General features: G+C 39.1%; 1 protein-coding gene across 1 annotated transcript in view; it reads left to right on the top strand.

The window, feature by feature from the left end:
• Positions 1-15,266: 15,266 nt before the first annotated feature.
• LOC124140489 (dipeptidyl peptidase 4-like) overlaps positions 15,267-18,217 on the top strand; it is a 544,190-nt gene continuing 541,239 nt past the window's right edge. The window contains exon 1 of the mRNA XM_048382364.1: positions 15,267-15,529. Within this exon, the coding sequence (XP_048238321.1) occupies positions 15,470-15,529 (60 nt within the window). The 5' untranslated portion in view covers positions 15,267-15,469. The remainder of the gene's footprint in view (positions 15,530-18,217) is intronic.

Below are 18,217 nucleotides of genomic sequence, written 5' to 3' on the forward strand. Positions count from 1 at the left end.
CAGAATTTGAACCCACAATCATTAGTTTCTGGTGTGTCCAAGGGACGCAACTCTGCACAGTAAATCGCGGTGCCTTAGACAACTGGGCCACCCGAGCCCCCTGACAACAGTATAAGGATCTATTCCAAAATGTTGTATCGTAATAGAATAGAGTATTTGTCATCCATAAAATATCTTGTCTTTACTGTTACTTGACAACTTCGAAAAATGACAATCAAACAGAAAAGACGCAGATCTTTAACTAAGAATAATAGCTCCGATACTGTTAATTTGCTCTGACCTAAATTAATGATTACCTGAATGCAGTCTGGAGAACACTTACTGTATTCAACGTAATAAGCGCCCCGCTGTAATAAGCGCCCACGGCGATATTTGCTAATATATTGGCTAGTGAACAATCCCAATTAGCACCCCTTCCAAATGATCAATGTACCCAAGACTTATTTATTCGCTTATAATACATACTCGTGTGTTATATGCACCCTTAATTATGGGCAATTAAATTCTGGAAAAAATATATCTGTCGTACATTAACATTTCAGGCTGTCGGCATAAACCTCGAAATTTATCTTTCAAATCTGTTTTTTTCACCAAAATAATATTCTAATAAGAGCCCCCTATTTCTAATTTGTAGAGAGCCATGGGCGCTTCTTACGTCAAATACAGTATCTCCAATGCTTATGTTTAAACAAACACAGATGAAGAAGTATATTTAAATATCTCTTCCCAGCTTAAGTTCACAGTGTACTACATTTTTACCGCTTATATAAATCCTCACATGTAGGCAAGGCCAGGAGTCTTTGTTTCTTCAGAAATCATGGAACAGGGAAAAAGTTGCAAATCTTTAGTTTAAAGTTTGCCTTGGCTTGTAGTGGTGCCAAAGAAAGGGCTGAGAGTCTGTCTGTGGTATTAAGCAAGTTTACCCCCAGCGCTGCTGTAGGATGTAATCACCATTCAGACAGGTGCTGTGATATTCATCACAGGTTTCCATGTATTTATTCAGATTGAATGAGGCATTTGCATGGGAGTGGTTTCAAAGGTTTTCAGGGGCTATTTTTGTATCCTTTGTATTAAGAGGAAACTATTTTTGTTTATTCATTGGTTGAAACATGCACAGAGAAAATATGTTGCTCAGTTTTTATGGTATTAAGGAGCGAGATAAAGATTTGAAATATGTCAATTATAAATGTATTCCAGCAATTCCATGTTTGTTTTGAGAGCTGTAAATGTATTTGAAAAAAGTTAGAAATGTACTTCAGTACCAACTTTATGTAAAGACAATATTGTGTAATTAAATATTCCTTAATTATTTTAAGAAGAAATGTTCCATTCCTTGTTCAAAGTGGAATTGGAAAATGTCCATGGAAACTGGATGGGTCACCTTGTCACAGATACTGGATGTGCAATAATACGTACTACAATAACATCAGGCCTGTTTTCCTTTATACATATTGGATTTTTAAAAGCATATCAAATGTTTGTAATAAAGGTATGAATGCATACATTCATGATACCAGATACTCAGTGTCAAAGGTATCAGCGACTAGGTAAATATATACATGCATTATCTAATTAAGAAACAGTTAGGTATATATACTGCTCGGGCTTGTATTTGACATGCATAAGCCTGAGATAAAAGACAAATATGGACGAGGGAAATGGAAAGATGTCATAATTGGATAGAAGTAAAGTATGAATCAGTTCATTTACTCTGCTTACAAAACCAGGATCCCATGGAAACTTGGAGATTTTGTGGGGAGGAATATTCTTCCTCATTGATGTAAATGGAGATGCTGTAACATTTTGTCTGAATTTGACTGCTTGAGCGGCTACACATTGTTTTGTTTTTTGCGTTCGGGAATTGTCTTTGACACATTGACCAGTCATTTCAAAGGTCAAGGTCATCTTTTTGGTTACAGTCTGAAGAAAAGTGTGTTGAAATAATAACTGGTACATGTCATCCTTATTGTTGCGCCACGGTCTGAAAATGTTGTGAGTGACCCCTGTAAAAGGTCAAGGCCACAGTGAAGATAATTGATAAAGTATGTTTGCCATTTTCGAAAAAAATGCTTTTTCCTGCAGACTTTATAAAAATGTTTTATCTCACAGTGACATCCTTTTAATGATTTGCATATGAAATTTCATTTTTGAAACCACATGGTTCTTGGATGTGTCAGGGATATCATATCCCATTGTATCTCCTTTGTAACCCAGGGAAATCATTTTGGCACATTGCTATGTCATGTCAAGGGTCAAGGTCATCTCCAGGTCATAGCCTGGAGTTATGTTCATGATAATTTCAATCAGATGAAATTTGATACATACTATTCTAAAGATGAGCAGAGACCATATAATATTATATGGTCTCTGGGATAAGGCATTGTATTATCAAAGTCTTTAGTGACCATCATTGAAGGTCAAGGTAACTGGATAGGTCATGTGTTAGGTAGCCCTGCTTCTCTGTGTATGAAAGCAACCCTCTGTGTTTGTATGTTATCTTAATTTGTAAGAGGAGAAAGCTGTCATGTTTTCAACAAGAACTATTAAAGCATGTAACTTCCTTGTGAAGTTAGTAAGAAGCACCGGACATTTTGTTTCCAAATTACCTTGCATTAGACATGTGTTTTCCCAGACTGGTAGTAATGTCATTAGACTGGAAGGCTTATAACATTGTTATTAAGGTAAGCTATCAGCACATGACTTTCAATTTCAACATTATAGTCCATTGCGCCTATGTTTGCCAAATTGAAAGTGATGTTAAACCCAAAGTGTTTATTACTAAAGTAGGTGGAGGAGTAGGACTTTCTTTTGACCCACATTTGCCATATTTTCTCCAGAGCTAAGGTGATGTGATTAAATTGGAAGGGCTTGTAACTTTGTTATTAAGGTAGCTAGAGGCACAGCTTTAGGGTACCGGTATTCAGAAAAAGGTGAGGGTGGCCCTGTTTCTGTTTTTGCATGTATTGCAAACACCTTTCTTCTTGAGAACTATGTTTCCACATTGATCACGGAGAACTATATTGATCGCCAGTTAAGAGGTGGTATTGGTGGCCCAGTGGTCCAATGCACTGCAACTTCATGTGCAGAGTTACGCCCCTTAGCATGAGTCACAGGTTGTTGGTTTGAATCCCTGATTATGATTCTTGGTGTGTCAGAATCATACCGATGCTTTTATGTATATTGGTTGTTATTTTCATTATTGCACTTCTTGTATGGTCAGGTGATATATAACAGAGTTTATTTACATATCATTATGTGTCTACAATATTGAATCTAGAGTACAAATGTCACATGCTATCTATATACAGTGATGTATACTTGAAAGAAAAACAACTCACTCACTCACACCCATCTGTATGTAGATAACTTTGTGAGATGGTATATCTAGGCCATTTGTGTCAGGTGATGTATATCTGGGCCATTTGTGTTAGGTGTTGTATATCTGGGCCATGTGTGTCAAGTGGTGTATATCTAGACCATTCGTGTGAGGTGGTGTGTATCCGCCATTTGTTTTAGGTCGGTTATATTGAGGCCATTTGTGTCAGGTGTTGTAAATCTGGGCCATTTGTGTTAGGTGGTGTATATCTGGGGCCATTTGTGTTAGGTGGTGTCTATCTGGGCCATTTGTGTCAGGTGGTGTATATCTGGGCCATTTGTGTTAGGTGGTGTCTATCTGGGCCATTTGTGTGAGGTGGTGTATATCAAGCCATTTGTTTCAGGTGGTGTATATCTTGCCCATTTGTATCATACAGATGCCATATTTAGACAGGATATTTTTGTCTGGTGGTATATCAAGGCTGTGATGCCTAGCTGACGGATGTCTTAAAATAGGAAGTGGAGGAAATGTGCAGAGATTAATTTACCCATCTGAGGGTAGTTCCTTGTTTTTCATTCTGTCACTAATGGGCTGTTTAAAAGTTAATGTTTAGTTTTAGAGCTATTTGTGATCTGTAACTGAAAGATGTACCTATTGACATTCAGCAGGTAATACAAACAGTGGCTTATAACAAACAAATTCCCAAATGCCCAACACTGAATTTAGCTGAAAAACATCTAGTAAATAGTTTTGGCCCATCTGTGTGAGGTGCTAAAATCTCTCTATGAAGTCTTATTTTTTGTACCTCCATGTGTGCAGAAGTGTAGATACAACTTTTTTTAAAAGGAGGGTGCATTTTGTGATCACAAGTTAACATATAACTGTTAGATGACGAGAAAAATAATTTGCTTTTGCAATTGGTAGTCATGTTATTTTTGTCTTTACTTTCTTGTGCATAACGATTATGGAAATTTATTAACGCATTGATTTCACAGTCTTCCCCAATTGCAGGAACTCATTTACCATTGATAACAATTCATCTCCAATACCATGCAGATGTCAAATGTCTTGATGTATGTTTTCTTTACACATTTTCCATGTGTTGTTCTTATGGAAATACAGCAAAGCACCACTTGTCACTGGAAGGCCATGTGGATGCTACAGAGGAGATATCTCAAGTTGATTAACACTCTGCAAGTTTGCACAATGATACAGATCTACCAACATGAGTCTCTGTTGATGCAGGTGCTGGCTGTTGCTATCACTTGTAGGATGTACAGTACGTGTCAGAGCATCTACAGAGGCGCAGCTGAAGGAGGGATGAGTCAATTAGCTACAGACAATGTGGTAGAAAGGAGAGACAAGTTAACAAGCTAATTAACTACTGAATATGTGGTAGAAAGGAGAGACAAGTTAATTAACCACTGACAATGTGGTAGACTGGCCCTTGTAAGTAATTGCCTATTTGGTCTCTAGGTGGGAAGGGATGCTGACCATTCATGCAATCATCTCATTTAAAGGTACTCACTGAGACCTATGTCAAGACATCCAGATCTATAACAGCACATGCCATAAAGATGACATTGCACCTGAAATTTCACACATATTGCACATGACACCTAAGTCTAAGAAGTAGCTAATAAGAGAAAATATCCTTGTTTACTTTGCAAGGATCTCTTATACATGTATATAGAGGATATTATATGAGTGTTCATGTCATACTATGTTTACACCACGAGTGTCTAAATTCCGCTATTTCCTGAGCAAAAGCGAGTGAAATACCAGAATTTAGGCACGAATCGTAAACATAGTATGACATGAACACTCATATAATGTTCTATTTATTACTGAAGAAGATGTCTACATGCAGGGACAAATTTTAATGTTTACCTGAAGGACAGCAAGTCGCAACAGTAGCGGAACCACAATTTGTCGAATGACATCAACAATCTTCAGCTATGAAGTCGTTTCTGACTACACGTCACATTAAGAATTGAATGACATCAACAATGCCGTCCGGATGACGGAAACAATACACTGTTGTTTTATGACATGATATGACCCCAGGGCACATATGATTTTAATGAACTCCGATATGTTTACCCTTGTAGGTTAATATATGATGTTATTCCATAGTACATAAAGAGTACATCACAGAGTTTGAAAATAAGGATGAAAGTGGTAATTATGAAGATAATGTATAAAATTGTAAGGTTCAGATGATCCTTACTATCGTCAAAAACCACAAGGACACAGTGCCCTCATTTAAGTTCTCAATACTGCTCCACGATTTTCAACTTTGGACTATATTTTCGGTGCCATGGAGCAATTTTCATTATTTACCTGTAATTGACTGAGTAATGAATTGAATGAATTGGGTATCTGCCTGTTTGTTTGGATAGAGCACATGTACAAATAAGGTTCTTGTCCAATCAGAGATCATAACTTGATCATGTTGAGTACATTTATGTTAAGATTAAGTACAACAGGAAGTAAATGTTTTGGAATGTGTGCACTTAACAAAATATGTGATATTTGGCCATGCTTTCAGTAAGATTGAGAGCTCAATTAAGGATATTACTAGGACATAAAGGAACTGCTGCATGACAAAACACTCAGCTTTTCATCACATTGTTTCTGGCAGCAGTACAATGATATCTTGATTATATGTAATGTTACTCAGTTTCTGTCTAGTACAAATTTTGTGCAATGATTTAATGGTAGATCTGCCTACAAGTAGATCCTAATTTGGATGAATTATTTTTCTGCTGAACATAAATGGCACTCAGACTACCTTTAACAAGCAAGATTGCATGTCTGTACTCTGACCATATTCTCTATATGAGTAAATGGGTTGTCTGATCCATCTTACAGTTTTATCATGGCTACTCGGATAAAGCTGGAATATTGTTGAACCTCAATTCAACCCTCACTTGTGTGAGCAATCAGTTGCTGTTCCGAGGCGAGGTGGAGCAGGGTGGGGTGGGGTGGGGTGGGGTGGGGAAGGGCTAGGCAGGGTGGGGTGGTGTTGGGATGAGGTTGGGTGGGGTGAAATGAAAGGTGAGGTGAGGTGGGGTGCGGTGGGGATACCCCACTCAGACACAGTATATGACTTCGAGACGACCAGTCCTTGTTTTATTCCCTTAATGTTGAGCACCAGGCAGGACTTTTGACGTGTTTTGGTACATTGTAGCCAGTGATCGAATGCTGACCTTGTACTCCCCAGGCATACTCTGTATCCGCTACACCATGGAGGCGGTACCCATGCTCTCGGATTCAATCTAGATCTATGACCCACGTCAGTTGTGGCCTTTCTTCCATATCTCAGCTGACATGTGTTGACATTATTGAAGTATTGCTGCTGAACAAGGCACTGTTAAAGAAGAACAAGGTCCAGTCAATTTGAATTTTTAGCAAATGTGATTCTAGTCTGATTCACTTTTTTATCTTAAGACCAGGGGTCCGGAAACGGTCATATGCGCCGGACATGTCCGATTTGAAATCTCAAATGCCCGGTTTAAAATATTGCTTACCAGACATTTAAGCTGCTTAAGACTCAATTATTTTTTGTATATTGTTACTGATTACATACAAAGACAATGTCACAATGTGTAGGTATTGACTTGAAATGGGCCCCGGACAGTGGAGCACAATCAAATTAACCCATGTGTCATGCCAAAAGACGTACAAAATGGTACTTGTTATCATGCATGGTGTGATGGATAGAGTGTCTGCCCGGAGACATGGAAAGTTGGTGGTTCGATCCCCTGGCCGTGTCATGCCAAAAGACGTACAAAATGGTACTTGTTATCATGCATGGTGTGATGGATAGAGTGTCTGCCCGGAGACATGGAAAGTTGGTGGTTCGATCCCCTGGCCGTGTCATGCCAAAAGATGTACAAAATGGTACTTGTTATCATGCATGGTGTGATGGATAGAGTGTCTGCCCGGAGACATGGAAAGTTGGTGGTTCGATCCCCTGGCCGTGTCATGCCAAAAGACGTACAAAATGGTACTTGTTATCATGCATGGTGTGATGGATAGAGTGTCTGCCCGGAGACATGGAAAGTTGGTGGTTCGATCCCCTGGCCGTGTCATGCCAAAAGATGTACAAAATGGTACTTGTTATCATGCATGGTGTGATGGATAGAGTGTCTGCCCGGAGACATGGAAAGTTGGTGGTTCGATCCCCTGGCTGTGTCATGCCAAAAGACGTACAGAATGGTACTTGTTATCGTGCATGGTGCTCAGCACTGAGGGGGTAAAGCAACGACTGGTTGTCTTGGAGACTTCTCTGTACTTGGTATCCATGTTGAACTGTGGCATGGTATCTCAGTTGGCTAGCACCATATAATAACCATAAGTTTGGTATGGTCCAAGTAGCTACACACACACATGTGCATACACATCGCTATGTAAGTGAAAGAATCTTGAATGCATCATTAAACCTCATTTCACCTCACCTCACCTTACTTCACCACCTTTAATCCCAACATACTCACACACTGATTCCAAACTAATAAGTGTCTGCCATTCTTGCGACACCAGCCTAGTCATTGCCTTATTACCGTGTATGTTATTTATATGGAATAAGTGTTTCAACAAGCAGTGGGAACTGTAGCCATGACCAGTGAAAGAATATATTCAGCCTTATCTGCAACCTACCAAGTTCAAATCATCAAAGTCACTTGGAAAATAGAAGTAGATCAATGTATGCAAGAAGAAAAACATGTTTATAAAGTTTGGACATTTGGGGATATTTTAAATTACATTCAAATTATAAATAGGCAGGCCATGCTTAAATAAAGAAATGCAGTACACAAACGTTTAGTCTGCAAATTATGCCATTAACTTGCATTCAGTGACCCTGGACAACTACTGGAAAATGTTTATATAAACTTTCCAATGTCATTCCTTCCCATGATGCAACATGCCAGTGAATACAGCCAACCAATCAATTGCATTACAACTGACTTGAAGCTGTTTGCTCGATGGCCTCAGAACAATCAGAACTATGTGCAAATAATCCATAGCACATGTAATTACTGATGTTTTCCTCCAGGTCGCTGTGTTAATGTGCAAGTGTCAGGGACAGTAGCATATACATGACATCTGTCATAAATACACTGCTGCACTAATATTCAGATGGAAGGAACATTACTTCTATTCCAAATTATATTATATTTTGGCAGCATCTTGTTGAAAGAAGATCAAAGGTGACCCAAGGTCATTTAGCATTTCAATGGTTTGAGTGTTGCTGTGATTTAAAAAGTGCTGGTACAATATTAGGTTCACTTGAGATACATTTCACCTCTTGCCAAGCAACATAACAGACATAAAATGAACTTTTTGCTCTTAAAAACAGGTCTCTTTGATATTTGTAGACGGATAATCCGACTGTTTATTTCACCGTGGCAACAGAGGTGCAGTGGAGTGTTCAGAGATGCAGTGGAGTGATGACAGAAGAAATAAACATGACAGAAGTTTGCAAAGTCTGTTTTAGTGTGCATCTTCTTGGCTAGTGACTTTCAATCACCAGTGCTGCAAGAGGCTAAGACTGAAAACATGAATATGTTACCAATGACCGGTTTCACAAAGTGATCGTAGTGCTAAAACTGTCCTAACTCCTATGCTTAAACATAGACTTGTGGCAGTCCTAGTGCTAAGATTGCTTTGTGAAACAGAATTCAGATCTGATTTTAATGTCATTTTTGCCCATTACGATGAAAGGATCATTTGCGATGATGCCTTTTTTAATTTGCTGATACTTTTTTATTTCAAATTTATTGAATTTGTCGTGTTTATAAGGAGGAATTATTTATTTCAAATTTATTGAATTTGTCGTGTTCATAAGGCGGAATTCCAATTGGTTCATAATCTAGAACATTCAATGATCTATATTTGAAATGTCAAGGAGATTCTTTTCAACATTGGTATTGATATTGTATCCCATCAAATTGTGAAAGTTCTTGAGTGTCCTTTGCCCCTGAGCAAAAGTGTCTCCTTTCTGGAACAGCCAAAAAAGATGGGGGAAGACAGCAGTGATCTTCTCTCCTGTAATGGTGGGGGAAAATAATTGAAGTCAACAAGCACTGCCCTCAAAAAGAGATTGCAAAAGAATTAACCTTTGCTCAGATTCCCTCTACTGAGAGAAGCAAAACTCAAGGAGTTTAAATCTGAAAAGAGTTGTAGTGCAAACTTAGTAAAAACTAAGAGTTGGGGGGAATATACTGGTTTATGTAGGGGAACTATGTGAAAGGTATAAGCTGTAAAGAATCTTTCACCTGCTGAACTGGTATATAAGATCCTAAGATATGTAGCAGCTAGCAGAACCAATGATCAGATCAGTTTATATGCAGATCAGTGCAGCAGCTTCAAATATCAGCTCGGAATATCTGAGCCCCTGACACGACCCTGTCTGATGTTGCCGCTCCATTATTGACACCTGGATAGATCCAGACATTTGCTTTGTTTACATATTGTGGCCATCTATTTTCACTCTCTGCCCACAGAGAATTGAGCTGGAATGGACAGAGAGATAAGAAACAGTTCTAATGTAACCCGAAGAGGATTTAATTGATTTGTAATTATTTTGTTTGTGTTATGAAGCTTGACTAACACTCTGTCATGATCAATGTGTCAGACATTGGGCTCTTAGCTTTGTTAAATAACAGAGATTAGATAAGGCGTGCAATCAGTGCTGCCAAATGAGTCAACAGACTGCACTGAGGCAAGAACAGTCCTTGCTCACTTAATCTTTGTAAATATGATTGCAATGGCTAGTGCAGATCAATGATCTATCATGATACTGACACAACACTCACACATTGTGTTTCATGATTCTGACACATGTTGGATGATACCGATGCAGTGTGTACCATGATACTGACACAATGTATTTCACGAACTGACACAATATGTTTCACAAAACTGACACAATTAGATTTATGATAATGACACATTGTGTTTTATTATTCTGACAGATGTTTGATGATACTGAAGCAATGTGTATCATGTGACTGACACAATGTGTTTCATGATAATGACACAATGTATTTCACCAAACTGACACAATTTGATTCATGATAATGACACATTGTTTTTCATGATACTGAGACATATTGGATGATACTGATGCAATGAATCTCACAATAGTGACACAATGAGTTTCAAAGTTGGGATAAAATGAGTTTCACAATACTGATACAATGTGATACAGTGATAAAATCAGTCTAATTTAAATCAGATCTTTTACTCTGGTGTGACACCTCTCTGTGATAAGATCTGAGTACACCTCCATAGAATATTGCATCAGATGACACTGAGCAAAATTTGACTGCACAATATGTTAGAAGGAAGCGTGGGTTCTTGAGCCAATCAGATGTCAGCCTCTAAAACCATTCAGCTTCATTTCTTAATCACCTTGATTCAGAATTTCTTTATCTGAGCAAAAGAAAACCAGAACACAACGATGCTCTTGACAGTACACACTTTGGGTGTAAACGTCATGAGCTCAGAAATGACAGGATGGATAACATATCCACAACAATATAATAATAGTGCTGCTATTCTTACTATTCATTCATATATCCCCAATATATACAGAAATCAGATATGCTTGGCTCACTCATGCAGAGAATTTTGAACCCTTGATGCTGATTGGCTGACTAGAAAGTGCTCCTGATGTGACCTCCTATGGATGTGTCCTCACATATTCACACAGAGAGGTATCATGTCGGAGTGCCTGTAATGGGTTGTCCTCACATATTCACACAGAGAGGTATCATGTCGGAGTACCTGTAATGGATTGTCCTCACATCTTCACAAAGAGAGGTATCATGTCGGAGTACCTGTAATGGGTTGTCCTCACATATTCACACAGAGAGGTATCATGTCGGAGTACCTGTAATTGGTTGTTCTCACATCTTCATGCAGAGAGTTATCATGTCGGAGTGCCTGTAATGGGTTAATTGTCCTCACATATTCACACAGAGAGGTATCATGTCGGAGTACCTGTAATGGGTTGTCCTCACATCTTCACAAAGAGAGGTATCATGTCGGAGTACCTGTAATGGGATGTCCTCACATCTTCACACAGAGAGGTATCATGTCGGAGTACCTGTAATGGGTTGTCCTCACATATTCACACAGAGAGGTATCATGTCGGAGTACCTGTAATGGGATGTCCTCACATCTTCACACAGAGAGGTATCATGTCGGAGTGCCTGTAATGGGTTGTCCTCACATATTCACACAGAGAGGCATCATGTCGGAGTGCCTGTAATGGGTTGTCCTCACATATTCACACAGAGAGGTATCATGTCGGAGTACCTGTAATGGGATGTCCTCATATCTTCACACAGAGAGGTATCATGTCGGAGTACCTGTAATGGGTTGTCCTCACATATTCACACAGAGAGGTATCATGTCGGAGTACCTGTAATGGGATGTCCTCACATCTTCACACAGAGAGGTATCATGTCAGAGTACCTGTAATGGGTTGTCTTCACATATTCACACAGAGAGGCATCATGTCGGAGTGCCTGTAGTGGGATGTCCTCACATCTTCACACAGAGAGGTATCATGTCGGAGTACCTGTAATGGGTTGTCCTCACATCTTCACACAGAGAGGCATCATGTCGGAGTGCCTGTAATGGGTTGTCCGTACATCTTCACACAGAGAGGCATCATGTCAGAGTACCTCACTGTAATGGGTTGTCCTCGCATCTTCACACAGAGAGGCATCATGTCAGAGTACCTCACTGTAATGGGTTGTCCGCACATCTTCACACAGAGAGGCATCATGTCGGAGTGCCTGTAATGGGTTGTCCGCACATCTTCACACAGAGAGGTATCATGTCGGAGTGCCTGTAATGGGTTGTCCTCACATCTTCACAAAGAGAGGTATCATGTCGGAGTGCCTGTAATGGGTTGTCCTCACATCTTCACACAGAGAGGCATCATGTCGGAGTGCCTGTAATTGGTTGTCCTCACATCTTCACACAGAGAGGTATCATGTCGGAGCGCCTGTAGTGGGTTGTCCTCGCATCTTCACACAGAGAGGTATCATGTCGGAGTGCCTGTAATGGGTTGTCCTCACATCTTCACACAGAGAGGTATCATGTCGGAGTACCTGTAATGGGTTGTCCTCACATCTTCACACAGAGAGGCATCATGTCAGAGTACCTCACTGTAATGGGTTGTCCTCGCATCTTCACACAGAGAGGTATCATGTCGGAGTACCTGTAATGGGATGTCCTCACATCTTCACACAGAGAGGCATCATGTCAGAGTACCTCACTGTAATGGGTTGTCCTCGCATCTTCACACAGAGAGGTATCATGTCGGAGTACCTGTAATGGGATGTCCTCACATCTTCACACAGAGAGGTAATGGGTTGTCCTCACATCTTCACACAGAGAGGCATCATGTCGGAGTACCTGTAATGGGTTGTCCTCACATCTTCACACAGAGAGGCATCATGTCGGAGTACCTGTAATGGGATGTCCTCACATCTTCACACAGAGAGGAAATGGGTTGTCCTCACATCTTTACACAGAGAGGGATCATGTCGGAGTGCCTGTAATTGGTTGCCATCACATCTTCACACAGAGAGGCATCATGTCGGAGTACCTGTAATGGGTTGTCCTCACATCTTCACACAGAGAGGCATCATGTCAGAGTGCCTGTAATTGGTTGTCCTCACATCTTCACACAGAGAGGCATCATGTCGGAGTACCTGTAATGGGTTGTCCGCACATCTTCACACAGAGAAGGATTATGTCGGAGTGCCTGTAATTGGTTGCCATCACATCTTCACACAGAGAGGTATCATGTCGGAGTACCTGTAATGGGATGTCCTCACATCTTCACACAGAGAGGCATCATGTCGGAGTGCCTGTAATGGGATGTCCTCACATCTTCACACAGAGAGGTATCATGTCGGAGTACCTGTAATGGGATGTCCTCACATCTTCACACAGAGAGGTATCATAGAACCGACACAATGTGTTTGATGATACTGACACAATGTGTTTGATGATACTGACACAATGTGTTTGATGATACTGACACAATGCGTTTGATAATACTGACACAATGTGTTTGATGATACTGACACAATGTGTTTGATGATACTGACACAATGTGTTTGATGATACTGACACAATGTGTTTGATGATACTGACACAATGTGTTTGATGATACTGACACAATGTGTTTGATGATACTGACACAATGTGTTTGATAATACTGACACAATGTGTTTCATTTTACTGACACAATGTGTTTGATGAAAGAGACACAATGCTTCCTAAAATTGACACAATTCATGTGTTTCATGATAATGCATGACACTAAAGCTACCTGTGAAGATCCGGGTTACAATTGGTCTTCAGGCCTGTTATAAGAGGTGACTAATGGATTAGGGTGTTCAGGATCATCACTTTGTCACCTCGTCACTTCATCATTGTGTCATGAGTCCCAGTTGTGTAGATTGATACTCATGATGTCAATTGCTCGATTGTCTTGTCGACTCGATTATTTACAGATGACCATCAGATAGATGGAATATTGTGGAGTTCAGACAAATGTATCTTAGCCTTGAAATATGTGACAAATAAAGTACAAGACATATGTTACATTTTTTAATTCTCGATTCCACCAATTCTTCCAAGATCATTAATTATTCCTTTTACACAGATGCAAGCTATGAAATGAACAGATGTCAAGTCGATCCACCAAATAATGTAAGGAACCATTAGCATATATATATATTAGCATCAACAGCCAGTTCAACATTCAAGTTTAAGATATATATAGAATTTATTCACAGCAAATGCATTGCTTCCAGACATGCTTGAACTTTGTAATTCATGAATTTGAGGAAACAGGATTCCACTGTAATTGTTCTTCCGATTTTTGCCCCCAAAGTGAGCATAGATTTTTTTTGGTTTGGGGAAGACAAAATGTCTTGTTAAGAGAACTTTAGGTTGCTTTCTTAGGAAAATCAATATGTCAGATTAACCACAGAACTACCTAGCGAATGTGTATGTGTACAATTGAGGCCTCCTCTACAATGAAGACAATGAAGCTGGCGTGCTTGTATATGTCATCTGACATGGAAGGCATGCTTCATTTAGCTTTGAAATGGGTCTATCTTTATCTTCGACCATAATTTCCAAGGAAGGATTACAAGAAACAATAATCAATTTCACGTTGCCTAAATACCGAATGCTTTTCCAGTTATTACATAAGCCCATCGCAGGGTGCCAAGGAATGTTCACAAACTAATTGAATAAAAATATTTCCATCAATTTTCTTCACCTGGAACGCACCTGAAAAATAACTGGCACTAATAGGTGTATTGAAAATTCCACCTGGTAATGCTTAACACACGGATAACCAGTAGAGTCTGAAAAATCTGATTCTGATGGGGAATTGGGAGATTCATGTTTCCACACAGAAGGAAAAAATATTTTTTATTCCGGACACTCAATCACTGTGATAGTTCCTGTCCACTGGAAACAAGTCCGACTGGAAACATGTCCAAGGAATAGTTTCCCATGCTGTGCAATTACCTGATAAACATTTCCAAACAAGTCTTTCACAGACAAGCTGAGTGTACTTTACAGTGGATGCTCTATAATCTAATTCCACAAAATGGCAACGATCCAAAGTTTTTGAAAATTTGCACCAATGCCTTTTCTAGTATGGATTTTATATTCTCACCTCATAATCCTGACAAACCTACTAACTCTGAAAAACAAGCAGGTAATTGCTTTTCTTTTCATTTAATTATTATTGATCATGGATATATAGTGATAAAAAATGGTGAGAAATCTTTTCGGATAATGCCTGATAGGGTATTGATTAGTCTAGTGATAACAGAGGCTGATCCGTGTAAAGAGGCGGCGTAAGGGATACTGCAATTTGGACATCGGACATACTCCGTGATTTCACACTGTCGTGTTTATCACATGGTAGATTATCACCCAGGACAAAATGAAATGTGCAACAAAATAAGGCAATGTTCTCATAAGTGGTGCAAGCCAGTCAGCAACAAGCGCTTTGACAAGTCACAGTACTTGTCGTCGGTCTTCCTGTCTTCGTTGGTTTACTTCACTTGACTTTGGGGATACAATATTAGGACAATGTCTGATCGCCCGAAGCCTCCCAGAGATTCAGTAACAAGTACTTGGAAAATTATTCTGGTAAGATTGTTCTGGTGGCGATTGTGTGAGATGGAGCATTGTGTGTTGGCAGTTCTGTTGACACATGGTTGAGTCACTTCCCTTTTAATGTTTGGCGGCTAATACATTAAAATGTCATTATTTTCAGAGGCCAGGGTTGCTTTCAGGGAGTATTATTGGAGTTGTTAAAATATCAGTAATTATTGAAGTGATTTTTCAGCTTTTTCACCCTACCTGATACATCTGAGATTGAGGTGTATGTCTGTTTACCATGTGCAATAAAAGGTGAACTGTTCTTTTACGATGATATTGATTTGTATGAAAGTGTTGACTTTATTCCACATGGTTCTTAAATAATTTGGTCATTATGTTGTTTACATATGTATGTGTCAGAGCATTGTCCCCCTGATTGATACACATTCTATTTTAAGCCTTTCTTTCAGAGTGTTGTGTTTTGAATTGCTATCATTGCCAAACATTTGCACTTCTTCTGTAATAAACTGAGTATTATTATATTTTAGTAATCATATATGTCAAATTTTGTCACTGAAACATTTTGTTGTTTATCACATGTTTATTTATGTCGATGTCTAATTCAGTGAGTCATATATAGATATTTGTAAAATGATTCATATTTCAGCTGTATGTTGTACAGTTAATGTTGACAGACTGGTGACACATGACAATAACACATAATGCTTCTGTTATTGTAATGTGTCTCCTGGAGAATATCATCTTAAGAGCCAGATATATCAAGCTGACATGCAACGCGAGCCACCTGTTGTATGAGGTCATGTTCTCTAATTGCCATGTGACATCCTAGTATAGATGTCATGACATGCCATGCCATAACAGATGCTATTCCACTCTCATACATATCCTCATATACTGCCCTAGCATCTCAAGATGAAATGACATCATGGAAAAGACATTCCATCATAACAATAGTCATGTCACTTCCTTATCCATTTAATATCATGTCAGTTATCATGTGACTTTTCAATATCACCAGATACTGTCATGTGTCTTCTCAATATCGCCATATACTGTCATGTGACTTATAACTTCTCAATATCACCATGTACTATCATGTGACTTCTCAATGTCACCAGATACTGTCATGTGTCTTCTCAATTTCACCATCTGATGTCATATGACTTGTGCCAGGGGTCATTTGACCATGCGCTTTCATGTCACTTAGAAAGTCAATATCCCCATACATGCTGTCATGTGACTTCACAATATTGTCATGTTATGTCATGTGACTTCTCAATATTGCCATATAATGTCATGCGACTTCTCAATATTATCATATAATGTCATGTGACTTCTCAATATTATCATATAATGTCATGCGACTTCTTAATATTGTCATATAATGTCATGTGACTTCTTAATATTGTCATATAATGTCATGTGACTTTTCAATATCACCGTATGCTGTCATGTGACTTTTCAATATTGCCATATAATGTCATGTGACTTTTCAATATCACCGTATACTGTCATGTGACTTCTCAATATCACCAGACACTTTCATGTGACCTAGTTTTGCTTATCATTTGATGTTTTAATTTTACAAATACTTTCATGTGATGTCTTAATATTGCCATATGCACCATACACATTACTATATACTGCATGTCCATGACATTGTACAAGTGGCCAAGAGACATCAGTTATATCATATCACAATAGTGCTCATTATTTCTGAATTGACAGTTGACACAACACAGCTGTGCATGTTATTAATACTTGAATCCAGTCGGGATTACAGAATGAATTTTGAATGAAATGTAAATTATCTTGCTTTATTCTTGTGACATCTGATGCATCAAATGTCAAGTAGAACTCTTTTTGAAGCCTTAGATGTTACTTTATTTGTGATAATTATCAAGAATGAACAAACATGGATTGTGTGATTATTATCCACATGAGAGACTAGATTGACACAACACTGTTGTACATGGTGTCTCTCTACACTGTTGTACATGGTGTATCTGTACACTGTTGTACATGGTGTATCTGTACACTGTTGTACTTGGTGTCTCTCTACACTGTTGTACATGGTGTCTCTCTAGATTGTTGTACATGGTGTCTCTCTACACTGTTGAACATGGTGTCTCTGTACACTGTTGTACATGGTGTATCTGTACACTGTTGTACTTGGTGTCTCTCTACACTGTTGTACATGGTGTCTCTCTAGATAGTTGTACATGGTGTCTCTCTACACTGTTGTACATGGTGTGTCTCTACACTGTTGTACATGGTGTCTCTGTACACTGTTGTACATGGTGTCTCTGTACACTGTTGTACATGGTTGTGCTCTACACTGTTGTACATGGTGTCTCTCTACACTGTTGAACATGGTGTCTCTGTACACTGTTGTACATTGAGTATCTGTACACTGTTGTACTTGGTGTCTCTCTACACTGTTGTACATGGTGTCTCTCTAGATTGTTGTACATGGTGTCTCTCTACACTGTTGAACATGATGCCTCTCTACACTGTTGTACATGGTATCTCTCTTCACTGTTGTACATGATGCCTCTCTACACTGTTGTACATGGTGTGTCTCTACACTGTTGTACATGGTGTCTCTGTACACTGTTGTACATGGTGTCTCTGTACACTGTTGTACATGGTTGTGCTCTACACTGTTGTACATGGTGCCTCTCTGCACTGTTAAACATGGTGTCTCTGTACACT

Source organism: Haliotis rufescens, unplaced genomic scaffold (genome assembly GCF_023055435.1).
Source record: "Haliotis rufescens isolate VD_foot unplaced genomic scaffold, xgHalRufe1.0.p SCAF_4, whole genome shotgun sequence".
In the NCBI taxonomy this organism is placed as follows: Eukaryota; Metazoa; Mollusca; class Gastropoda; order Lepetellida; family Haliotidae; genus Haliotis; species Haliotis rufescens.